Source organism: Leucopleurus acutus, assembly GCF_964270905.1.
Source record: "Leucopleurus acutus genome assembly, chromosome: 5".
NCBI classification, from domain to species: domain Eukaryota; kingdom Metazoa; phylum Chordata; class Mammalia; order Artiodactyla; family Delphinidae; genus Leucopleurus; species Leucopleurus acutus.
Window position 1 is genome coordinate 46,185,020 of NC_139147.1, and position 27,931 is coordinate 46,212,950.

At 36.6% G+C, this 27,931-nt stretch overlaps 1 protein-coding gene across 1 annotated transcript in view; it reads left to right on the plus strand.

Moving 5' to 3' along the window:
* Positions 1-217: 217 nt before the first annotated feature.
* The window catches only part of LOC309962505 (uncharacterized protein), a gene marked incomplete at both ends in the record, with an annotated part of 49,847 nt that continues 22,133 nt past the window's right edge, over positions 218-27,931 (plus strand). Inside the window, 5 exon segments of the mRNA XM_082840386.1 lie at positions 218-605; positions 608-721; positions 14,352-14,488; positions 14,494-14,573; positions 14,575-14,840. Of these exon segments, the coding sequence (XP_082696512.1) occupies positions 218-605; positions 608-721; positions 14,352-14,488; positions 14,494-14,573; positions 14,575-14,840 (985 nt within the window).

The window sequence follows — 27,931 nt, forward strand, 5'->3', positions numbered from 1 at the left end:
CTATTAATTTCTGCACATTATTTGAACTGAAATTATCATATTGAGTGGCATTTCTTCAAATCCCCCAGTTTATATAGGGATATTTTATGAAATTAAAAGGGCATTCTGATAGGAGTATGATTTTGACTCCACTTTACAAGTTTTCAATTCATAAATCCATAGTGAATGTTATTTTTATATTTATTGCATTTTATTTCAGGGGACATCCAGTGAAGATATGGAAAAGGAAAATGCAACATTGCTGACAGAGTTTGTTCTCTCAGGATTTTCATATCAACAGGAGTGGCAAATCCCCTGGCTCCTGGTATTCCTGGTGATATACCTCATCACCATTGTGGGGAACCTTGGTCTTATTGCTCTCATCTGGAATGACTCTCAACTTCACACCCGCATGTACTTATTCCTTGGGAGTTTGGCTTTTGTGGATACTTCAGTATTATCCATAGTGACCCCCAAGATGCTGGTCAACTTCTCCGCCAAGAGTAAGATGATATTTCTCTCTGAATGCATGGTACAATTTTTTCCCTTTACAGTCAGTGCGACCACGGAATGTTTTCTCTTGGCAAGTATGGCATATGATCGCTATGTGGCCATATGCAACCCTTTATTTTTCCAGTGATTATGACCAATAGACTATGTATGCGACTGTTCGTCTCATCATTTGTAGGTGGTGTCCTACATGCCTTTATTCATATAGGATTTTTATTCATATTAACCTTCTGTAATTACAACATGATATATAACTTTTACTGTGAGAGTCCACCTGCCGATGCAGGGGACACGGGTTCGTGTCCCGGTCTGGGAAGATCCCACATGCCGCGGAGCGGCTGGGCCTGTGAGCCATGGCCGCTGAGCCTGTGCGTCCAGAGCCTGTGCTCCGCAACGGGAGAGGCCACAACAGTGATAGGCCCGCGTACAGCAAAAAAAAAAAAAAAAAAGAAAGAAGTTTGTAAGATAAAGAGATCAGTAGTATGTAAAAGTTATTCAAATGTGTTGTTGACAACAAGGGGCTTTAAATGCATATTATCAAAGCTCAAATAATGTTAAGATGATATGATGCCATAGTTCCCAGTGGGTAGCTGAGAAATACTTGAAAATACTTGAAAATACTTGAAATACTTGAAAGCTGAAAAAGTTCCCAGTGGGTAGCAAGAATTTGGCTGTTTCATGCTCTAAAAGTCCTTGAAAGGTTGCTCTCCTCACATGCCATACTATTTAAGTATAATAAGCAATCCATTTTCAGAGCCATTTTGCCTTTCCTCTCCTGACACTTAAATTCCATACACATTCCATATCACTCAGGTCCTAACGCTCAAAACTACCGACCTCTGTTATTTACCCCTTCCATCCTGCTGATATTCTTTTCCTTTCCAAACATACCTGCAGGATTAACCTTTATAAACAGGACTCTGATTACATGATATCTTTCTTCAATAACTTTTAATAGATTGTCATTGCTACCAGATTTTTCACATATATGGGAAATGTATCTAGAGCTGTATACATACATATGCATTATGATTATTTCTTCATTTATGTTAAGATTATAATGTATCTAGAGCTGTATACATACATATGCATTATGATTATTTCTTCATTTATGTTAAGATTATATGGTATATAAATACAAGTAAATATATATGCATATATATCTATATATACAGACTTCTTCCTTCCTTCCTCCCTCCCTCCCTCCTTCCTTCCTTCCTTTCTTCTTTCTTTTTTTCTGTTCTTTCTTTCTTTCCTTCCTTCTTTTTCTTTTTCTTTTTCTCTTTCTTTCTTTCTTTCTTTCTCTCTTTCTTTCTTCTTTTCTTTCTTTCTTCTCTCTTTCTTTCTTCATATTTCACCCTGCATATGTTCATCCCGGCATTCAAATAAAACCTTGCTTTAACTCTGAAGGCTCTTTCTCCACAATTCTCCTGTGGACTCTACACTATACCCAAACTGAGTTACTGAAAGCTTTCTGGACAAACCTCTCTCTCTCAGGTTCATGCTTTTGCTCACACAGGTCTCTCCACAGAGAATCCTCCCCACCCAACTTCTCTATCTTCATTTAAAATTGAAAAGGTATCATTTCCTCAACGACTCTCTCAAATTTTACAACTTCTGCGATGTTTTTCCAGTGTACCTCAAAGATAATAGGAATGCTCACTCATCTCAAATGTTTAGCAGTTTATTTATTCTTCTTGGTCACACTTGGCCTCGTATAATAATATTTTTGGCCTACAAACTCTTTTAAATTACAATTTAGAAATCCTTCTGTCTTTTGTAGTAGATAGCACAGTGGCTTACTCACATGAGCTCCTAAATAAGTATTCACAAAATATTTATAAACTTAAAATGATCTGACAGCTCATATACATAGAATACAGTAAGAGTGCATCACTCTTTTTCAACCCGGTAATGAGCCCAGAGAAATTACTGGAACTGGCATGGCTGTTGCATGCCAGCTCACCTTCTTAAATTTCTTTCATGACAATTGAAAATATTATCAGTAGGTTCCTGGGATAGAGTATGACAAAATATCAGGGAGAAGCTTAATCAGAGGTTTGGTTTAAAGATGCAAGACATATAATTATTTAAAACAAAAATCATTACTCTATATTCCTGGAAGTGCGAGTCACAAGATTAGACCAGGTCATCTGCCTTCTTTTTACTCCTCTGAGACATCCCCCTATGTCCCAAAAAGGGAATGCATTCATCACATTCCAGTTGCTTTTACCGTTTCTTCCTAGAGTCTTTTTTTTTTTTTTAAGGAAACTCCATATTGCTCTTCATAGTGGCTGTATCAATTTACATTCCCACCAACATTGCAGGAGGATTCCTTTTTTTCTGCACCCTCTCCAGCATTTATTATTTGTAGACATTTTGATGACGGCCATTCTGACTGGTGTGAGGTGATACCTCATTGTAGTTTTGATTTGCATTTCTCTAATAATTGGCGATGCTGAGCATATTTTCATGTGCCTTTTGGCCATCTGTATATCTTCTTTGGAGAAATGTCTATTTAGGTCTGCTGCCCATTTTTTGATTGTGTTGTTTGTTTGTTTGATATTTTGCTATATGAGCTGTTTGTATATTTTGGAGATTAAACCCTTGTCAGTCTTATTGTTTGCAAACATTTTCTCCCATACTGTAGGTTGTCTTTTTGGTTTGTTTATAGTTTCCTTTGCTGTGCAAAAGCTTTTAAGTTTAATTAGGTCCCATATGTTTATTTGTTATTTCAATTCCTCTAGGAGGTGGATCCAAAAAAATATTGCTGTGATTTATGTCAAATAGTGTTCTGCCTATGTTTTCCTTTAGGAGTTTTATAGTAACTGGTTTTACATTTAGGTCTTTAATCTATTTTGAGTTTATTTTTGTGTATGGTGTTAGAGAATATTCTAATTTAATTGTTTTACATGTAGTTGACCAGTTTTCCCTGCACCACTTATTGAAGAGACTGTCTTTTCTCCATCGTATATTATTGCCTCCTTTGTCATAGATTAATTGACCATAGGTGTGTGGATTTATTTCTGGGCTTTTTATCCTGTTTCATTAAAATAGAGCTACCATACGATCCTGCAATCCCACTCCTGGGCATATATCTGGAGAAAACCATGACTTAAAATGATACATGCACCCCAATGTTCATTGCAGCAATAGCCAAGACATGGAAGCAACTTAAATGTCCATCAATGGATGAATGGATAAAGAAGATGTGGTATAATATATGCGGTGGAATATTACTCAGCCGTACAAAAGAATGAAATAATGCCATTTGCAGAACGTGCATGAACCTAGAGATTACCATACTAAGTGAAGTAAGCCAGACAGAGAAACACAAATATCATATGATATCGCTTATATGTGGAATCTTTTAAAAAATGATACAAATGAACTTATATGCAAAAGGCCCAAAGACATAGAGAATAAACTTATGGTTACCAAAGGGGAAGGTGGTGGAGGGATAAGTTAGGAGTTTGGGATCAACATACACACACTATTATGTATAACATAGATAACCAACAGGGGCCTACTGTATAGCACAGAGAACTTTACTCAATATTTTGTAATAACATATAGGGGAAAAGAATTTGAAAAAGAATAGATACATATATATGTATAACTGAATCACTTTGCTGTACATCTGAAACTAACATGACATTGTAAATCACCTATGCTTCAATTTTAAAAAATTAAAAATAATAAAAAAGAATCATTGTTATTGCATATGTACGTAGTTCAATGATTTTTATTACTGTATAAGGTTTCCATTGTTTAGATGGATTCCTTCAATTATTTAGAGTTTTGCTTCTTCATACATTGTAATGACCCAAAGACTAACTGAAAGTATAGGCAGCGGTATGTATTTCTTCTGCCATCATTAGCACTGTTTCCTAAAGAATTTTTCTTTGAATGAGAAGTCTGGTGTCAAGCTATGAGTATATGAGTGGGTGTATAACCCATCACATCTTAATTTAGGTTGCTGAGTACAGAATAGACAGTTGGAGGCCTCTCAGAAGTGCAGACTTCCTTGAAGCCTTCTCTTGTAGACGTCTAGTCTACAGATTCCTCTGCTCTGTATTGATCTTCAGTACAATCTCAACTACTTTATGCCTTCCAGAAATTACCAAAATCCCTACTCAAATGATGTGATCCCATTCACTTCTATTATAGATTTATTCATTTGTACATTTTTTTGTCATTTCAATGGTACATTGGTAAAGAGGTAAAAGATACACCTGTGAAAAATCCACATTTTTGGACAAGATATTCTGCTGATTCCTTTAAAAAGAAACTATGAAATTAAATCTGTATTGTTTAATGGTTATTTAGATTTAAAGGATGATGTAATTTTGCTAAGTTCATCCAGTTGTCTGGACACTGCTGATGCTAGATTAGATCATTTGTTGGAAATACAAATAATATACTTGAGATATTCTTTATTATGAAGTTGTATTCATTTTTTTAACCTGGAGATTGAAAAGAATATATAATAAATTATCTCTCTTTATGTATATGTGCATATGTTTTTTTCTCTTTGCCTTCCAATACCTTCTACTAAGTAAGACTTCTACTGTTCAGGAGATTGTTGATAATTTTATCCTAGACTGTGTTCAAAGAAATAACATAACTAGGATTGGGCAAAAACAAACAAATATAAATCAAAATTAGAACTGTAAAACTAAAGTCTGTTTTGTTGACTAATTTTGGCATGTAGTCTTAGCACATGTAGTATTAGGAAAGTGTCAAAACCCTCTGGTATAGGCTTTCATTTTAGCTCTTTTTGTTGGTCTTTTAAAACTAAGGTTTGAAAAATTTAGTGGGCATCAGAATCACCTGGAGAGCTTATGAAAACACAGACTGATGGGCATTATCATTAGAGTTTCTAATTCAGTCATGCTAATGCTGTTGTTTTGGGACTCTACATAGCAAACTACTGTTGTGAACTGAATGTTGATTTCCCTCCAAATTCATACATTGAAGCACTAATCCCCTAATGTGGTGGTATTTGGAATGAGGACTTTAGGAGGTAATTAGGGTAGGAATAGATCATAAGGGTCAGGTTTTCATGATGGTATTAGTGCCCTTATAAGAAGAGAAAGAGGCAAGAGAACTAACTCCTCCCCACCACCCCCAGGAATACTCAACCTGCAAAGGCCAAGTGAGAAGGCTGCTGCCTACTAGGCCAGGAAGCAATCTCTCACCATGTACAATAAATATCTGCTGGCCCCTTGTTCTTGAACGTCCCATCTTCCAGAATGTAAGAAATAAATGTTGGTGGTATAAGCAACACAGTCCATGATATTCTGTTACAGTAGCCTGAGCTAAGATAATCACTGCTTTAAAGTAATCAGTGAAGCAAAATTGTTATAGTATTAGGATATTTTGATATCAGATGAAACAGAGTTTCCATATACTCTATTCCCTACTTAAACAGCACTCTGAAAATATTTTGACAGTTTGCACCCTCTATTTATACTTTCCTTTCAGTTTTGGACAGAAAGATGCAAATAGGGCATCTATTTCAAAGGATGAATTATTGTGGATTTTTAAATAATTTTTTCTCGGGAACCATGATTGATAGTGATGATAGCCAATAAAAACCACATTGTCTAATTTCAGTATGGTTAATGGGAGGGTTCTCTGTCCCTTTTGAAAAATTAATTACCAAGCCAGATCAGCATTTAGATCACCCCTTTCAAGTACAACTTCATATACACAATATTCCTTATGCTGTAGTACGTGACGTTTACCTCTTCTGAAAAGGTACCTTCATAGTGAGACTTATTTAGAGCCATAGCTAACAGTTACATCACGATATTTCCCTCACTTTGCAAGATAAAACAAGATGTTCACTAAACATACAGTGAGTTTTGGTTATAGTCATGGTTGTCCAGAGTAACAGAACCAGGAGAATCTATCTCTCTATCTCACTACCTCCCTATATATCTATCTATCATCTATTTATCTATCTATCTATATTTATACCAAGACATTTATTATAAGATATTGGCTGACATGATATGGAGTCTGAGCGGTTCCATGATTTTCCCTCTGCACGCTGGAGAGTGAGGACAGTAGTGTCCTACTTCAAAGGTCTCAGGCAGTAGGGCCAATTGTATAGATTCCTTTCTGAGTATGAAGTCCTGAGAATCAGATCATCAAGGGCAGGAGTATATCAATTCTAACCAGTCAAACAGAAAGTGAATTCCACCTTCCTCTGCCTCTTTGTTCCATCCAAGCCCACACCAGACTGGCTAATGCCCAGCTACACTGCGGAGAGTCATCAGCTTTACTGAGTCCACCAATTCCACACTAACTTGGAACTTCCTCACAGAAACACCCCCAAATAATGTTTAATTAGATATCTAGACAGTTCACGGACCAGTTGACACATAAAATTAACCATTACAGGTTCACCTTTTGTCAACTTAGCACCCATACACATATCTTAAAACTATTCTATTTCTAAATAATGATAATAGCAAGGTCACCTAACATGATACAACTATGCTATGTACAACCAAAAATGTACTTCTTCCCCGGAGTGGAGGTAAAATCTTTGATGTTTACTATTGATTCTCCTTGATATCTGGTAATACAAATACTAAGATGTCAAATTAACAACACTCAATTATTATACTATAAAGTCAGTACATCTTATGTCTCATGATAAGGGAATAAGAGTGGAAAGAAAACAAAGCTGTTTGCTATACACACCCACAAATGTTTTCATATCAAACTAAGAAGGAAATCTCTTGGCAAATTACACCTCATATCTGTAACTGGACATGTGATTGTTGCTGGTATTTTAACTAACTTCTTTCACTACCCATTCTGCATTCTCTTCGCCTCCAGCAAACACCTCACTCAGGTGGTCATTGTTCTTCACCTTGTGGAATAAGCCAAAGGTTCACTCCTGAAGAGTCTGGGCCACTAGAACTACTATGTGGTTTGGCCTGTTAAAGTTTTCCATTGATCTTAACCATGGGAATGATAATGCTAAGAGATAGCCTAAGGTATCTTCTGTATTCCAGATATACTCTTCCTTACCCTCTTTGTGGAATAGTCCAGTTTCCTCTTGGTAGTTGCCATCAATCACCTCAGCCAGCACAGTAACTCACTTCTTTGTCTCATGAGTCAAAGGAATGTAAAGTCAAAGGGACCAAGGGGCAGTCTACTTTCAGCTCAACGGAAGCATTGTTGTGTGTCCTGGTGGAAGCAGGACTGCCCACTGTAAGGTTTTCCCTTCACTACTGTCCTTCCTAAATGTCACAGAGAGGAGTGGTCATGCAACAGCTGTCCACTTTATGATGGTGCCTGCATACCATGCAGAACCATCTGTAAATCAGGCCCCAGTCTTCTCTTCTCTGTCAACTCATCATAGAGAATTCCCTATAGGACCACAGGTCCAGGCTGGGAGACAGACGCCATTGCAGCAGGAGTAGAGGCCAACAGCATTTGCACCACTTCTTCATGTAACTTACTTGTGCCTTCAGGACCTGTTCCTGCCTTGATCAAGTGTCTACTACTTCTATTCGATGAAGGAATGCTGCTGTGCACACTGAACTTTATGGTTAGTGGGTCAAATAACATTCAGTGTGTCAAGGGCAGCTCTGGTATCATGGCAAATTGGTGGCCCATTGTTAAACGTTCATGTTTTACCAAGGCTCACTAGCAGTCCAACAGCTGTTTCTCTAAAGTACAGTCATTATCCACAGAGGATGGCAGTGCTTTGCTCAGAATTCTAAAGGCCTGCACTGTGATCAACCTCTAGAGGCTTATTAAAGGCTCCAAGCATCTGTCACTGCCATTTCAGGCTCCACTGGATCTGCTGGATATGGTTCAAGGAGCAGAACAGCTTGCACAGAAGCCAAGACATGTTGCAAAACCTTCTGCTCTGAGACCCACTCAAAACTAGCCGCTGGTAAATGGGCTGGAGTAACACACCCAAATAATGCTAATACTGCTCCAAAATCCACAGGGGCACATTATGTGTTGTGCCTCTCTTTTGGTTTCAGGAAGGGTCAGGTGTAACAACTTATCCTTCACCTTAGAAGGGTTTTCTTGACATGCCCTATATCACTGGACACCTAGAAATTTCACTGAAGTAGAAGGCCCCTGAAATTTTGTCAGATTTGTTTTCCACCTTTGTCCTACAAATGGCTAACTAATAAATATTATTTCTTGCTCACTAAGACCAATCAGCACAATGTCATCCATGTAACAGACTAGTGTGATATAATATTTACAAATCATATGTGTGATAAAAGGCTTGTTTCCAGGATATATGAAGCACTCTCAAAATTCATAATAAAAAACAACTAAACCAATTAAAAATGGGTAAAATAATTGAACACTTTACCAAAAGAGATATACAGATGTCAAAGAAGGATGCAAAAAGATGCTTTATAAAATTAGTTACTAGGGAAATGCAAATGAAAGTGCTATGAGATATTACCTATCAAAATGACCAAAATTGAAAAGACTACCCAGAGTGGAAGCAGTAATACAGGCCTTTGCGCTCAGAGAGAGGCAACCAAATAAGTTAGGAGATAATTATACAAAATTGAAGAGGGCAGTAAATTTTAGTCAAGTGTTGGTTATGTGGAAGCTACCTCTGCACATCATACTCCCCACATCACTCTTCTGTGCACTTTTCACAGGACTCTTCTCTTCTATGTTATTTTCTCCTCTACTTTGGCTTTCATCAGTAAAATTGTAAGGAAGCAGATTAATTGATCGATCAATCTACTAAAATGATGCTGTTTGCTTTCCCCCATCTAGCCATCCAAGTCCCAAATGGAGGCTAAGCATTTTCTTTTGTTACTCAGATATCATACCAAAATACCACAAATAAGTAAGTTAAGTTTTATTTTTCTGAATGAATGTATACTGACAACTTTCTCTGTTAATGCAAAAAAGGCAAATCTGATCATCATGGTACCACCATTTCTAAACCCCTCAATAGCTTTCCTTTAAATTAAGGTATAGAACAAAGTCCCTGATCTGGCCTCCAAGGCCCTGTGTTACCCCCATATGCTGGCCTCCCTGACCCATCTGGCTCCTCCCTGCATCCCTCTTTGCAAGCCAGCTACATTTACCATGCTGTGCTTCTCCAATTATCTAGGCTCTCTGATAATCTCTGATAATCATGATAAAGACCCTGTGGATGGCACCTGTTCACAGGCATCACCTCTTGGAAATGAAGACGCTCAGGCCCCACCACTGATCTACTGAAACAGGATTCGCTTTTTAACAAGATCTCCAGGAGACTCACAGGCATTAAAGTTTGAGAAGCACTGCTATAGGTTGTCTCCCACTGCGTTCCTTTGTTTTGTTTTTCCTTTACTCCTTCCCCAGACGTTTGCTTGGTAAGATTTCTCACCAGATTTCAGCTTAAAGTTGGGAGTTAGGTATGGGTCTGGAACGTGAGCTACAGTTTGCATGAGGAGGACAAATTTACTTGGGGTTGAGTCTTGACAGGAATCTAGAAATTAGGCCTCATTAAAATCATGTGTGATTAGCTCAGATAAGACCATACTGATCAAGGCACTCAGAGCATCAACACTTATTGATAAACTGGAGTTTGCAAAAACATGTCAGAAGTGTCCTCTGTGGTTGAAAATAGTGCCATAAAGTGTAATTTCTATTGTTAAAACCAGAACTGTCTGCAATGACTGATGTTTATGATTTCAGAGACTGTGGTGCCCCATGCAGCAACCTGGATTTCTTGTACCTGTCCAAACCCACAATGCCCAGAAGAACAGCTTAGCTTTGTCCAAAAGGTAATCCATGGGTGCTATCAGGGGAATTTAAGTTCTTCACTCCTTCCTCTTCTGGCAAAAGCACACAGTTATACAATTGGTTAACTCTTGTGTTCAACACAAATTTATATAAACTTATGTAAACAACATTTTCCTGAGCTTGGATAATGAAGCCTCCAGAGTGAATCAGTGTGCAAAGAACTGTCACCTGTGTTATTGTCATTGCAGTGCTCTTATATTAGTTTCTACTTCAGAAAGCCAAACACTGAAAGGAGCTCAACAATTTCTAACAGATATAGGTAAGAGAGAATGCTTTTTGTAATATTCATTATTTTTTCATAGAAAGTTAAAATACTGTTAAATTTGTAATAATTTTGATTTGATTTACAAGATACCAAAATAGCCAGTTGAAAATGGAAAACAAATAGTGAATAATCTGCATGCTTTATTATCGTGAGTAAAATCTGGATGAGCAAAATAGCTCTAAGAACACATTGTACTCTTTAAATATTTAATCATCTGGTTAGCATACTTACAATGACTCTATAGGATAAGTTTTGGTGAATTAGAACTTTAAACAAATGAACAGTAGTTTAAGGATTTAGGTCAATGTTTTCTACATAAGAAATCTTTCTGATAATTGCATTCAAAATATTTATTTGATTTAATTAACCATATTCTCTGATTAAATTTTAAGTTAAATCACTTAAATAATAACCTTTCTATTCTTTCACCTACTTCTGACAATAATTTCGTTATACATACATGTATATATACATATATATATATATATATATATATATATATATATATACACAGAACAATGAAGAAAATGTTTCTCCAGTGCTTTTCTCAGGTTTATGACTTAATAAGTACCCACACATCAAATTGAGAATTTTTGAAATGTTTAGTGATTTGAGATTGCATGGAAGGATGTTCACTCAAAATAAATATACATTTAACAACTGCAGTTATTGGCACTGGTTATTTATATTGCCTGTATTAAGTCCCAGTCTTTGGATCAATTTTATTCCACTAATAAAACTTGTGGAGAAGCAAATGCTTTAATCGCAAACCAGGAGGATTTCTAAAGAAAGTCAGCTCTAATCATAGTAATAACAAAGATAAAGCATCTTTTATATATGAAAAGAACTTTGAGGCCATATTAGTATATTTATGAGCAAAAAATAAAATTAAAATGAAAGTTTTTAACACACCATTGTAAAGCAATTATACTCCAATAAAGATGTTTAAAAAAATTCTTAATTAAAAAACCTAAAAAAATGAAAGTTTCTAATTAATACACAAATTCCATAGGAAAATAAACTTGGAGTTTTTAATAAAAGAAAAAGAAAGGTGACCCTGTGTTGACAACTTTTGTTGAAGTCAGAGTTGACAGATATTTATCCTCCAAATGCTGAGACTTTCCCTTTATTTCATCTTCAGCCTTCCTCTGATACTTCCTCTCTCTATTTGCTTGTCTTTCCTACACTTATTCATCTATGTTCGTTTGTCTCTTCCAGTTTTTTGTTGTTCCTTGTCACCCACACAAATTTTCCATTCCACTTCTCTACCCACTCTCATCTCAATGACCTCTTCTCTCTCTTTTGAAAACTTTCATGACATCGTTCTATAAGGAAAAATATCGCATCTGTCTATGGGCGGTGGTAAACAAATGTCAACTGTTGTCCACAACTTATATACTTTATTTCATTCTCCTCACTGCTGTGCCATTTGCTTCCTTATCATTTCTCATTATTCTCCGACCTCAACTCTATCCCAAAATGGAAATTGCTCTCACTAAAAACTCTCTTAATTCCTACACACAATGATCTCTATTCACTCCTTATCCTACCAGAGCAATTATTTCATTTTAGGCACTGTATTTTCTTTTGTCCTTCTTGAGTATTTTCCTCTCTTTAAGTTCCCAACACTCAGCTTTCCAGTTCCCTCCTGCTTCTCTGACGCTCTGCTCTGTAGCCTTTTCTGGTCTTTCCTTTTCTCCTTTTGTGTGAGCCAGAGCTCTTGGCTGCAAGATGAAATGAGTTAATTGAATGAAAATTGGCTTGGACACAGAAATGTTAGGGAAGTTGGGGAAATCCACTAGAGAAATTGGCAGGACACAAAGAAAGAAGTCAGACAGTCAACAGCCAAAATCATGTCCCATCTCTAGCTCAATAAGACCTGTTGTCACTGCTGCTGAACTTGAATGCCACAATTCACACTCCCAATGCCATTGCTATGGGTACAGGATTTTCTGGGGTCATGATATTGTTTCCTTGGTTGACTTTATAGCCAAAATTCTCTTTGTCCACATTTGACCTCTTTCTCCCCTCTCCATATTCCAAATAGAGTGTAAATGAGTTTTTTGGGGCTAACCCTATATCAAGCCCCCTCATTCTAGGTACCAGGGGGATGGGAATGATAGTTTCCAGAAACTTTGGCTTCTAGAGAGGATGAGAGCTTTAGTCTGCCACCAAGACTCATTTGGTAGAAAAGAGGATCAGATGTGAACCATCTAATAAATGATGTACATCCATTTTTAATCTCTTTAATGTAACTTCTTCAAGTTTATTTTCATTCCTTCCTCTTTTTTTTTTACCTTATGCACACTGTCCAATGTATAAGCCATATATAAGTATGTTTTCAGCCACCTCAATGATACCCAAGTCATTATTTCTATTAAGCACTTGTAGAATCATACTGCTAAGTTTATCTCACCTGGATGTTCAGAGGATGCTCCTTGCAAAAACTAGCTACTGCATCTGAGTCTTCAATCTCAATTTTTAATGACTACCTATCCAGTCATTAAAGAGAGTGACTCTCTCTCCTTTACTAATTACTCCTTCACATTTAATCTGTCACCAAGTCTTAGAGACTCTACATTCTAATTTATTTTGATCTATCTCTTTGTCTCCCTCATCATTCTAATCATATCACACATGAACCAAGAACCTCACATACATTTTAATCAACTGGGAGCATTTAAAAATGCATATTACTTGACCACATTCATGATCTACTAAATCAATTTCTACAGTAGTACCTCAGACTCAATGTTTTGCATGGAAACCCCAAACAATTCGGATGTGTAATCTGGTTTGGGAATTACTGGACAAGTGTTATAACTTCCTGAAGAGTATTCATGACACAAGATTCTGCTTCCTGCAGACTATTTCTACAACCAAATATTTAATTTCAAAATTAACTGATGATGACACTCCACATCTTAAAAGTTTTCAGTGCTTGCCTATTCCTTGAAGAATAAAATTGAAGATCATTCACATGGCATTCAATTCGTTTGATAATCCAGGCCTTTCTAAGATTTTTTTGACGTGCATACATGTCAAACACACAGAATTTCCCTACCTCATTCAATAGCTTCCCCATAAATTTGCTCATGTTCAGAATTTCTTTCTTTTCTTCTAAATCTGTTTATTCCTATACATATTTTGAATTGAAATAATCACATTTTTCCAATATAGCAATTTCCTGAAATACTTTTCATGTATTAAAGAGTAAATAAAATAAATGGCATTGAGTCTAGTGTATGGTTTTATTTATATTAGCGTAACCAAATCTTCTTTTTAAACTTCTGATAAATGTTACTTTACATTTACTGCATTGTATTTTAGAGGCCATCTAAGGATATGGAAACGGAAAATGCAACAGAGCTGACAGACTTTGCTCTCACAGGACTTACATACCAACCAGAGTGGCAAATCCTCTTGTTCCTGCTGTTCTTAATGCTACACCTCATCACCATGTGGGAAACCGTTGTCTGATTGCTCTCATCTGTAATGACCCTCACCTTCATATTCCCATGTACTTATTCCTTGGGAGCTTGGCTTTTGTAGATACTTGGTTATCACCCACAGTGGCCCCCAATATGCTGGTCAACTTCTTTGCCAAGAGCAAAATGATCTCTCTCTTTGATTGCAAGATACAATTTTTTTCCCTTGCAATCTGTAACCATGGAATGTTTTTTGCTGACCACAATGGCATATGATCGCTATGTGGCCACATGCAAACCATTACACTATCCAGTGATTATGACGACTAGGCTATGCATCTGGCTATTAGTTTTGTCATTTATAGGTGGCCTTTTCCATGCCATATTCAGATTAACTTTTTGCAATTCCATCATAGTACATCACTTTTACTGTGACATTATACCATTATTTAAGATTTCCTGTACTGATCCTTCCATTAATTTTCTGATGATTTTTATTTTCTCTGATCAATACAGTTGTTCACTATTTTCATTGTTCTTGTGTCTTACACACTTATTCTCTTTACAATCTTAAACAAGAAGTCTGTAGAAGGCCTTCTCCACCTGTGGAGCCCAACTCCTATGTGTCTCTTTATACTATGGGCCTCTTCTCTTCATGTATGTGTGCCCTGGATCCACACAAGTAGATGATCAAGATATGATGGACTCTTTATTTTACACTGTCATAATTCCTTTGTTAAATCCAATTATCTACAGCCTGAGAAATAAGAAAGTCATAGATTCACTGACAAAAATGTTAGAGAGAAATGCTAATAGGTGTTCTTTTTTCATTAAAAGAACACATAATTGTACAGGTTAGATGTTGCTACGTGTTGACTAGCGTTCAAAGTTTTTTGCATTTATAATTGTCCTACTATTTTAATGACTTAAGATGTTAGTGCCTAACAAATTCCTTAAAGTATTTGCATATCTTATTCAAAAATATGTAAGGAGGGGGTGGAGGCAAGATGGCGGACTAGGAGGACGCGGAATTTGCGTCCACATTCCCTGTCGACTAGGGCACCTACCAGGCACTGGTAGGGTACCATGGACACCTAGGGTACGGGAGGAACCCCCAGCGACTGGGTAGGACATGGAGCATGGAGGGAGTAAAGGGGGAGGAGAAGTGGAGGCGGGACGGGACTGGCACTCCTGAGGGGTAGCTGGGGGAGGAGAAGGGATTCCCACGCCCGAAGGGGGAAATTGCGGGACCATTGGGAGGACAGAGGATCAAAAGGGAGCATAGCCAGGTTTCCCCTGCCCACCTGGGGCCCCAGGAACCTGCTGAGATCCTGGGCCTGATCCTCTGCCCACCGAGGCCCCCTCCAGCCGCGCAGGTCCTGAAGGAGTGGGGGGAGGGAAGAGGCAGAAAGAGTAAAGGATGGACCTACAGGCCGGCACCTCTGAGGGGCGGCTGGGAGAGGGGAGGAGTTTCTACACCCAGCAGGATCCATCCATGGTTAGGGGTCCAGGGGTCCAGACCCTGTGGGAGACCCTGAGAGGGTAACGGAGGAATGGAAGGGAAGGTGGCCAGCACTTTCCCTGTCCACTTAGGCACTGGGGAGCCTGTTGGGCTCTCAGGCCAATCCTCTGCCCTCGGAGCTTCCCTCTTACCGCAGAGAGCCCAAGCCCTGTCCCTACACCCCCACCCAGGGCCCTACCTCTATACTCAGAGACCCCCTCCAATGTGCTGGGCCTAAACCCCACCCACACACCCTCACCCAGGGCTCTACCTCCAAACTCCAGAACCCCACACTCCACTCATGCTGCCTTTCCCCTTCCACGCAGGTCCTAAGCAGACGCCCTGCACTTCGCTTTAACATCGCCCTGCCTAGGCCCCGCCCCAAAGGCCTTTTCTGGCTGTGTGCGTCCTGAGCCTAAGTCCTGCCTAGGCCCCACCCCTGCCTAAGTTCCACCCCTGCCTAAACTCCACGCCCCCTATAGCCAAGGACTTTTTTTTCTTCTTCTTCTTTTAGGTTGGGGTTCTGTTTTACCTTGTTGTTGTTGACACATTTATATTTTTATTTTTTCTAATAAATCTTTTATTTTTCAAAATTTATTTTATTCTTTATACTTTGTTATTGTTCTGCTCCTTTTGGCTTGTTCCCCCCTTCTTTTTTTTTTTCTTTTTTCTGTTGTGGTTTTGTTTTACCTTGTTGCAGTTGTTTCAATTATATTTTTATTTTTCATAATATATTTTGTACCTTTCTAATTTTATTTTTTATTCTTTGTTATTGTACTGCTCCTTTTTTTCTTTTTTTTTTTTTTCCACTGAGCCACGTGGCTTGTGGGATCCTGGTTCCCAGGCTGGAGGTTGGGCCTCCAAACAAACAAAAAGCAAAAGCCCAAACAAAATTTGTCCTCAAAAATTATATTAAGATTTAAAGGGTTTTCTCTTCTAAATGTTAGAAAAACTAAAGTATAAAAGCAAGCTTTTAATCTACTCTGATATACTTCAGAAAATTTTACACAATTTTCTTAGAATCAGAAAAATTGTAGATGAGTCCCTTCAGATTAGGAATACCACTAACCTGGACTGATTCCAATTATGAGTACTGATATATGCATAGCATTAACAAAAACCTGGAGATGCTGATCAAGCATATTGAGATATAAAATGTTAAAAATTCTACATTTATAAACAAAAACACTTATTGATCCTTACAATTATGAAAGAAAAAAATAATTTACTGAGAACCTACTATCTGCTAGGCACTAAGCTAGAACTCATATATTTTACCCACTAAAGAGTTAGACATGATTTTTCATGACTTTCCTCAGTAAAAAATTTCATACTTTGAAATATCAAGGAAAGGATTTATTACCAAAAGACCAAATCTAGAAATAATAAGCAGATTAACTGATGTATGTGATTCTCTGATCATTTGCCTTTTGGCCTCAATCCATTTTCCAACTTCCTCTCCTGTGTTTTGTTTTATAATTAGGGACCACTGTAAACTCTATTTCCCAGACTCCCTCCCTTTCAAATGTCTTCTGGCTAGATTTGGACAATGATGAGCACTGTAACTAAAGAGTGGGGGGAAACCCACAATATTTCTGCCCTGTTCCACTGCTGTAGGGAGTGTCTCCAGCACAAGCTGCATCTTATCACTGAGTCCACCTCCTGCAGGGAAACTGCTCATGCGGGTCAAATCATGGGTTCTGTTAACTAACCACTCATCCTCATGGGAGCTTCCTACCATTAGTAATCTCTGGGCTGCCTTACTATTCCCTGTTTGACTTTTTGATTTTACAACACTTTCAAACCATTTGCTAAATTAAATTTCCTCTTCTTAACTAGTGGGTAAGGTCTTTGTTTTCCTGAATTGTTCCTCTTACAATGACTACATAAAATTTAAAAACTTTTATATAATAATAAAATAGAAGAGTTAACAGCCACATAAAAATACAAGAAAAGATATTTAAGACATTTATGAGGGAAAGAAAAAGTTTAATACCTTTAATATATAAGGAACTCTTACAATTCATTAAAACATGCAAACATCTGAATGGAAGGAAGGGCCACTGAACATTCAACTGAAGAATTAAAAATATCCAATAAGTTTAAGAAATATATTTAACTTATTTCAATTTAAATAAATGAAATTTAAAATTTTGTTTTATTTATTTTACTTCTATGGGGTGAGGGGAAAGAAGAGCTACCAGTTTGGAAAACATTTAAAAGGATAATGATAGCCAATTTGTGGGAATATAATGGAGCAGTTGTACTGCTAAGATTGATAGTCTTTATGAGGACAGTAAACAAAATAGATTAGATTGGGGGTGGCCACAACTGGGGAAGAATCTTGATCATGGGACTTAGAGGTCATCCGGGCCCAGGGTAGAGCCTGGGTGGGACAGTGGTGGCCATTGATGGCACTTACTAAAGTGGCACCTCAGAAGCCACCCAGATCTCTTAGCAGAGCCATGGACACCTACACAGGCAGCACACTGAACCTCTGTGCATGTGACCCACTCATTTTAACACTCCCCTCTGCTGGGGCAAAGGTTCTAGCACAGGGAGAGGGAAAAAGACACACTTAAAGGGAACAGGGCCCCCTCAAAGCCCAATCCTCATGGCTTCTAAAAAAATAAATAATAAAACATAAATAAACAATTTACCAGATAAAAAATTCAAACATTGGTAGGAAAACTGTGAACTGAATTGGGGAAAATAATTGATCTAAACACTGAACAATTTGACAAGGGACTAGAATGCAAAAACGACCCAGTCAAAAATGAATAATTTAATAGCTGAAATAAAAAACACACTAGAAGAAATGAAGAGCAGACCAACTGATACAGAAGAATGCATAAGTGATTTGGAAGACAGAATAATGAAAATCAACCAAACAGAACAATAGGAAGAAAAACAAGTTTAAAAAATAAAAGCACTCTGGAATACCATGAAGTGTTTCTACATTCACATTATAGGGGTTCCAGAAGGAGAAAATAGAGAAAATGGTGGAAAAAATGTATTTGAGGAAACTGTAGTTGAAAATTTCCCAAACCTGAAGACGGAATAGATATCCAGGTACATGAAGCACAGTGGGTCCCAAAGAAGATGAACCCAAATAGACCCATACCAAGACATGTCCTAACAAAAGTTAAAGAGAGAACTCTAAGGTAGCAACAAAAAGGAGAGCAATATTCAAATGAATCCCCATAAGACTATCAGCTGATTTCTTTGCAGAAACTTTGCAGGCCAGAAGAGAGTAGCATAATGTATTCAAAGTCCTGAAAGGGAAAAACTTGAAACCTAGGATACTCTACCCCTCAAGATTATGATTTAGAATAGAATGAGAGATAAAGAAATTCTCAAACAAGCAAAAACTAAAGAAATTCATCAATACTCAAATGGTGAAGGGTCTTCTCCGAATGGAAAAGAAATAAGAATCTGTAAGAAAGGGAAAAAATCTCACTAGGAAAGGCAAATATATAGTAAGGAGGGAGGACCAATCAATTAAATAAGCCAGTGTGCAGATTAAAAGACAAAAAATTGTAAAAGCAACTTTAACTACAGTAAATAGTCAAGGGATAAGCATGAAGATATAAAATATGACATCAAATACACAAAATGTTAGGTAGAGGAGTAAAAATGTAGATCTTTTAGACTGTGTTTGAGTGTAAACAACTACCAGTTTAAAGCAAGTAGACATACAGGTCAACATTTAGGAATCCCATGGTAGCCACAAATCAAAAATGTACAATAGATTCACACACACACACACACAAAGAATGCAAGCATAATCTTAAAGAAAATAATAAAACCACAAAGGAAGAAAAAAGAAGAAAGAATGAACAGAGAAGAACTACAAAAACAACCAGAAAACAAGTAATACAATGTCAATAATTACTGTAAATGACAATGGACCAAATGCTCCAATCAAAAGACAAAGAATGGCTCATTGGACCCTTCAATAGGCTGCTTTCAAGAGACTGCTTTCAGGGATAAAGACAAACAGACTGAAAAGGAAGAGTTGGAAAAAGATATTTCATATAAACAGAAATGACCAGTAAGTGGGGGTTAGCAATATTCACATCAGACAAAATAGACTTTAAAACAAAGGCTATAATGAAAGACAGAGAAGGGCATTATATTATGATCAAAGTATTAATACAAGAAGATATTATACTCATTAACATATATGCACCCAATACAAGAGCACCTAAATATATCAAACAAATACTAGCAGACATAAAGGGAGAAATTGAAAATAATACAATAATAGTAGGGTACTTTAACAGCCCACTTACATCAATGGACAGATCATCCAGACAGAAAAGCAATAAGGCAACAGTGGTCTTAAATGACATGTAAGCCAAGTAGAACTTAATAGATATATACAGGACACTACAGCTAAAAATAGCAGAATATACTTTCTTTTCAAGTGCATATGGAATGTTCCCCAGGACAGACTACAGGCTAGGCCACAAAACAAGTCTCAGCAAAATTAAGAGAATAGAAATTATATAAAGCATTTTTTCCAACCACAACATTATGAAACTAGAAGTCAATTACAAGAAGAAAAATGAGAAAAGAACAAACAAGTGGGGATGACAGAACATGCTACTAAAAAACCAATGGGTCAATGATGAAATCAAAGCAGAAATCAGAAAGTACCTTGAGACAAATGAAAATGGAAGCACAACACTCCAAAATCTATATGATTCAGCGAAAGCATTTCTAAGAGGAGGCTTTATAGCCATTCAGGCCATTCTCAATAACAAACAAACAAACAAAAAGCAAATAAACAACCTAACCTACCAACTAAAAGATTTAGAAAAAGAAGAACAAAGCCCAAAGTTAGCAGAAGGAAGGAAATAATAAAGGTCAAAGAGGAAATAAACAAAACAGAGATCAAAATGACAATAGAAAAGATCAAAGAAATCTAGAACTGGTTCTTTGATATGATAAAAAATTGATAAACCATTAACCAGGCTAACCAATAAGAAAAGAAAGGACCCAAATAAATAAAATAAGAAATGAAAGCGGAGAAATAACAGCTGATAACACAGAGATCCAAAAAATCTTAAGAGAATACTACAAATGGTCATGTGCCAACACATTGGACAACCTAGAAAAAATGGGCAAATTTCTTGAAATATACACCCTGCCAAAACTGAATCAAGAAGAAACAAGCAATTTGAACAGACTGGTCACCAGTAGTGAAATAGAATCTGTAATTTTTAAAAGTCCCTTCAAACAAAATACAGGACCAATGGTCCTGCATCTTCTTGATTCAGTTTTGGCAGGGTGTATATTTCAAGAAATTTGCCCCCCTGCCAAAACTGAATCAAGTAGAAACAGGCAATTTAAAGATGTAGACATAGAGAATGGACTTGAGGACACGGGGTGGGAGGGGGAAGCTGGGGTGAAGGGAGGGTAGCATTGATATATATACACTACCGAATGTAAAATAGCTAGTGGGAAGCAGCAGCATAGCACAGGGAGATCAGCTTAGTGCTTTGTGACCACCTAGAGGGGTGGGATAGGGAGGATGGGAGGGAAGCTCAAGAGGGAGGGGATATGGGGACATATGTATGCATATGGCTTATTCACTATGGCGTACAACAGAAACTAACAGTATTGTGAAGCAATTATACTCCAATAAAGATCTATTAAAAAAAAAAAAGTACAGGACCAGACAGCTTCACTGGGGAATTGTACTAAACATATAAAGAAGAGGTAATACCTAAACTTCTCAACCCATTTCAAAAACTGAAGTGGAGGGAACACTCCCAAATTCATCCTATGAGGCCACCACTATCCTGATACCAAAACCAGACAAAGACACTAAAGAAAGAAAATAATAAGCCAATATCTTTGATGAAGATAGATGCAAAAATCCTCAACAAAATATTAGCAAACCATATCCAACAAATATAAAAAGGATCATATACCATGATCAAGTTGGGTTTATTCCAGGGATGAAAAGATGGTTCAGTATTCACAAATAATGTGATACACCATATTAATAAAAGGAATGATAAAAATCATATGATCATCTCAATAGATGCAGAAAAAGCACTTGCCAAGATTCAACATCTATTCATGATAAAAACTCTCCTCAAAGTGGGTATAAAGGGAACATATCTCAACATAATAAAGTCCAAAAATTTAGCACATATTTAGAATGTCTTTCATTTTTCTAAGTCTGTCCATTGATTCACATTTTTTGAATTTAAATGATTGCATTTATTTCCATCCCCCCCGCAAAGAAAAGATCCCATCTATTAAGGAGGTATAATAAACAAAATTAAGAGGAAATTCTGAAGTGCATGTTTCATTTCAACTCTCTTCCTCCATAGTTTCACTTTATAATTTCTTACTGACTATTCCTTTCATTTACTCCATGTATTTCAGACACTGCCCAGTGAGGATATGGAAAAAGAAAATGCAATGTTACTGATAGAGTTTATTTTCATAGGACTTACATATCAACAAAAATGGCAAATCCCCTTGTTACTGGTATTCTTGGTGATATATCTCATCACTGTCATGGGGCACCTTGGTCTGATTGCTCTTTTATGTAATGAGCTTCATCTTCACATCCCCATATACTTATTCCTTGGGAATTTGGCTTTTGTGGATGCCTGGATATCATCCACAGTGACCTCCTCCTGGCCCCAGCCAGATGTTGGTGAATTTCTTTGCCAAGAGCAAAATGATATCTCTCACTGAATGGAAGATACAATTTTTTCCCTTTGTAATCAGTGTAACCACAAAATGGGTTTTGTTGATAACAATGGCATATGATCGCTATGTGACCATATGCAAACTGTTACATTATCTAGTAATTATAACCAAGAGACTAAGCATCCAGCTGTTGGTTTTGTCATTTTTAGGTGGCCTTGTTCATGCCATACTTCATAATGTTTTTAAATTCAGATTAACGTTCTATAATTCTATCATAATACAGGACATATACTGTGACATTGTACCATTGTTTAAAATTTCCTGTACTGACCCTTCCATTAATTTTCTGATTGTATTTATTTTCTCTGAGTCAATACAGTTGTGCATAATTCTGACTGTTCTTGTCCCTTATAAAGTTGCTCTCTTTACAATATTAAAAAAGAAGTCTGTACAAGGCATAAGGAAAGCCTTCTACACAAGTGGAGCCCATCTCTTAACTATCTCTTTATACTATGACCCTCTATTCTCCATGTATGTGCTCCCTGGATCTGCAGAAGCAGATGCCCAAGATACAGTGGACTCTCTATTTTGAACTGTCATAATTCCTTTGTTAAATCCAGTGATCTATAGTCTGGGAAATAAGAAAATCATAGGTTCTCTGGCAAAAATGCTAAAGAAAATGCTTAGATCTCATACTAATATCTGTTCTCCATTCATTAAAAGTCACATAAGTGTGCAGATTAGACATGTGTTGATTAGTGTTCAAAGTTTTTGCACTTACAATTGCCCTAGAGATTTTACAACTTAAGGTAGGAGTACTAATAAATATATTAAAATATGTGCATATATTAGTCAAAAGTATAAAAACCATAGAAAAATTTAATCAAGTGTTCAAGTCAAATTAATTAAAGAGGAAAACAAATTAATATATTTTACACATATGTTCTCAATGTGGCTCCATAAATGCATGATGCACTATAACAGCACAATTGCTCTGAAAAAAAACTGAATATGATTTTTTGATAGTAAAGCAGCTGTGCAGCCTGGAAGCTCATATCATGTTTACCTCCACAGTGGAGGCAGGTTTGTGTTTAAGGAAACAGAGGCCAATTACAGGAATTTTGCTAGCCACCAAAAGGACTTTCATTACATTCTATTTGGGACATGGTGAAATTTATTTCTTGTGGGGACTTAATTCTCATATTACACAGAGAAATCAGCAGAAATGAGAAGGCAATAAGAAAAAATGAGAAAGGAATTAAATAAGTGAAAGAACAAATTGTAAGAGGATGCTTTTAGCTAAGTGTGTGTCTATAAATAATGAGAAGAGGGAAGCTGCCTCTCACTGTCTATGATGCCTTGAAAGGCACTGTCCGGTTTTCTTGTATGTTGTATGGTAATCTGAAAAGCTTTACTAATTCAGAAAGCTAAGAGATGAGATTTCAGATTTAATTGGGATGGGCATAGAGAAGAAAAGAGAAATGATAGAATAGGAAGGAAATGGATTAATCCTTCCTACAATTTAAAAATAAAGAAACTGATAAGAAAAAAAAGAAGTAACATGTAAAGGTTATTAGAATATATTGTTGAGTAAAAGAGGCTTCATATGCGTATTACCAAAGTTCAAATAGTTTTAAGATGATATGATATTGGTGAGTCCAGTGAGTAGCTAGAAAAGACATAAAAATGAACAAGAGTTGTTCCCCCAAAGTCCCCCAAATCATGGGGGCATGATTTGTGCCCCCCAAAGTCCTTAAATGTTAGCTTTTCTCTCACTCCATACTCTATGAATAATAAGTGATTCATCTTCATTCAGGTCCATCCCTGACCTTCCAATCTCACCACTGATTCCATACACATTCCTACCGACACGACTGAGGCCCTCACCCTAAAATTACTCATATTTGTCATTTGCAATAGTCTTGTTACTTCCTTTATACTATGTTGATATTCTCTTACTTCCCAAACATTAGTGTCAGATTATTCTTCATAAACAAAACTCTGATTAAATAATATTCCTCTTCAATAAATTTTAGTGGATTGCCATTGCTACCAGATTGTGTGTATATATGGTACATGTATGCAGAACTTCATATATGAATAGACATGTTTAATTTTCAGATCTATGTATAGATAACATGATATATAAACACACCTACATCTAAATATATTACCTTGCATTTGCTTATGCTGGCATTATTTGAGGACTTTCCCCCCAGATTTGATTTAATTCTGAAATCTCTGCCTCCACAATTTTCCTAATGGACCATATGTTATACCCAAAATGAATTACTGACAGCCTCTGCACAAACTTTCCTCTCAGGTACATGGTTTTGTTCATACAGGTCTGTCCACTGAGAATGCTCTCTACAGGTACATCTGTCTTTGTTTACAATTGAAATGGTCCTTTCTTCAAAGTCTACCTTAAATGCTACAGTTTCCATGATGCATTTCCAGATTACCTCAGAGAGAATAGGAATGCTTCCTCGTTAGAAACACTGAGTAGTTTATTTGTTCTTTTAGACCACAAATGACCTTGTGTAATACTTATTTTTGGCCTACAGACTTACAAGTCTGATTATTCTTCAATCTTTTGTGGTACTTAGCACAGCTGTTTACACACATGAGGTCCTAAATAAGTATTTATGAAATATACAAACAATTGAAATAAATATGACTTCAAAAATACTTCAGATGAAGTAAGAGTGCATCCCTTATTTTCAATCTTGTAATGAGTTCAGGGAGATCACTTTGCCTGGGATGGCTACTGCATGTCAGTTCACCACCCTGTTTCTTTTAAGATAATCACAAGTATCATACACATAAAGTGAATTAATCTTATTCTTTTTATCATGAGGATTAGCTCCTGGGATATATCAGGAGAAGCCCTTTAGTTAGATCTTTGGATTAAAGTATTTCTAACAATGTCATTATTACATATTTCAGGAGGTGGGTACAAGATTAGACCAGGTCAACTTCCAGGAGAGATACATTGATTTCACTAGAAAAAAATTAGTTGTCAGGCTGGATCAAATTTTGGACCACCATTCTCAAAGAAGTTTCATATACAAGTTATTCCTTGTGCTATAAAAATATGATGATACCTTGTTTGAGAAGGTACCTTCTAAGTCAGCTTCATTTGGGGGTTACAGTTAACAACTGCATCATGATATTTCCATTTATTTTTCAATATAAAGAATGTGGTTCACTAAATATTCAGTGTTTGTATTAGTCAGTATTGTCCAGGATAGTACCAATAGGAAATCTATATCTATATCTATCTCCACAATACATATACACACATACATACACATACATGTAGACAGATATAGAGATCAACCTATATCACTCTCTATATAAATCTACATCTTCATGTACTTCCATATCCATATCTACACCTATATCTAAAGACTTGTACTATTAGATGTGACTCACCTTATTATGGAGGCTTAGGAGACTCATGATTTGCTATCTGCAAGGTAGAGATCCAGGAAAGCTGACGGTAGTTTTAGGCTTGAAATTGGAGAGCCAATGGTATATATTCCACTACATGTATGAAACCCTGAGAAACAAGAGCATGGAGGGCAAAATAAGATTCATGTTCCTGATCAATCAGCCTTCCTCTGCCTTTCTGTTCCATTCAAGCCCATAATGGATGAGATGACACCCACCCACAAAGGGTGCTGCAATCAACTTTACTTAGTCCACTAGTTCAGTACTAATCTGTTCTAGAAACACCCTCACAGACACACAAAAAAATAATGTTAACTGGATATCTGGGCATCCCTAGGCCATGTCAACTTGACACAAAAAATTAACCATCACAAGTCCACCTGTTGTCAACTTGGCTACCACACATAATTTCTTAAACTACATTTAAACTTCAAACAGAGACAATAGGTTACCTGGGCCAACATGGCAGAGTACAAAAACCCTGAGCTCACCTCTTCTTACAGACACATCAAAATTACATCTATTTACAGAACATGATAAGAAAGACCAGAATCTACCAGAAAATATCTACAACTAAAGATATAAAGAAGGAACCACATAGAGATAGGTAACAGGGGCAGAGTTGTGGTATAATCAAGACCTATACCCCTATATAGATTGCTATATATAAACCTCATGGTAACCACAAACCAAGAATCATAATAGATACAATACACAAAAATAGAAAGGAATCCAAACATAACACTAAAAACAGTATTCAAATCATAAGGGAAGAAAACAAAAGAAGAAAGGAACAAAAATGAAGTACAAAAACAACCCTGAAACAATTAACAAAATAGCAGTAAGTACATACTATCAAGAATTACTTTAAATGTAAAAGGACCAAATGCTCTAATCCAAAGATGTAGAATGGCTGAAGGGATACAAAAACAACACCCATATTTATCCTGCCTACAAGACACTCCCATCAGATCTAAAGACACACAGTGACTGAAAAAGTATAAAAAAGTTATTCCATGCAAATGGAAATCAAAATAAAGTTAGGGTAGCAATACTTATATCAGACAAAATAGACTTTAAAACAAGGACTGTAATAGGAGACAAAGAAGTACATAACATAATGATCAAGGGATCAATCCAAGAAGATACAACAATTGTAAATATGTATGCACCCAACATAGGAGCACCTCAATACATAAAGCAAATATTGGTGAACATAAAGGGAGATATTGATAATAACACAATAATAGTAGGGGACATTGACACTCCACTTACATCAATGGATGGATCATCCAGACAGAAAATCAGTAAGGAAACACTGGCCTTAAAGGACACATTAGACTGAATGAACTTAATAGATATGTATATAGAACATTCCATCCCATAACAGAAGAAAACACATTGTTTCAAGTACACTTAGAACATTCTCCAGGATACATCACACATGGTAGGGCACAAAACAAGCCTCAGGAAATTTAAGAAAGTTGAAATCATATGAAGCATTCTGACCACAATGCTATGAGACTAGAAATCAATAATGAGAAAAAAATCCCCCAGAAAACACAAACATGTGGAAGCTAAACAACATGCTACTAAACAATCAATGGATCAATGATGAAATCAAAGAAGAAATTTTAAAAAACAGGAAAAAATGAAAATGAAAACACAGTGATCCAAAATCGACGGGACGCATCAAAAGCAGTTATTAGAGGAAAGTTTATGGCGAAACAAGCTTACCTCAGGAAGTAAGAAAAATCTCAGATAAACAACCCATCCTTACACCTAAAGGAACTAGAAAAAAGGAACAAACAAAAACCAAAGTTACTAGAAGGAATGAAATCATACAGATCAGAGCAGAAATAAATGAAACAGAGAGTAAAAGAAAAAAATAGAAAAGACCAACAAAACTAAAAACTGGTTCTTTGAAAAGATAAACAAAACTGTTAAACCTTTAGCTAGACTCATCAAGAGAAAAAGAGAGAGGGCCTGAATCAATGAACCAGAAATGAAAAAGAAGAAGTGAAAATCAACACCACAGAATTACAAAAGATCATAAGAGATTATTATGAACAACTATATGCCAATAAAATGGACAACCTAGAAGAATATGATAAATGCCTAGAAATGTACAATCTCCCAAGACAGAACCAGGAAGAAACAGAAAATATGAACAGACCAATTGCCAGTACAGAAATTGAATCAGTTAAAAAAAAAAAAAAAGAAACTCCCAACAAACAAAAGTCCAGGACCAGAGAGCTTCACAGGTGAATTCTACCAAACATTTAGAGAAGAGTTAACACCCATTCTTCTCAA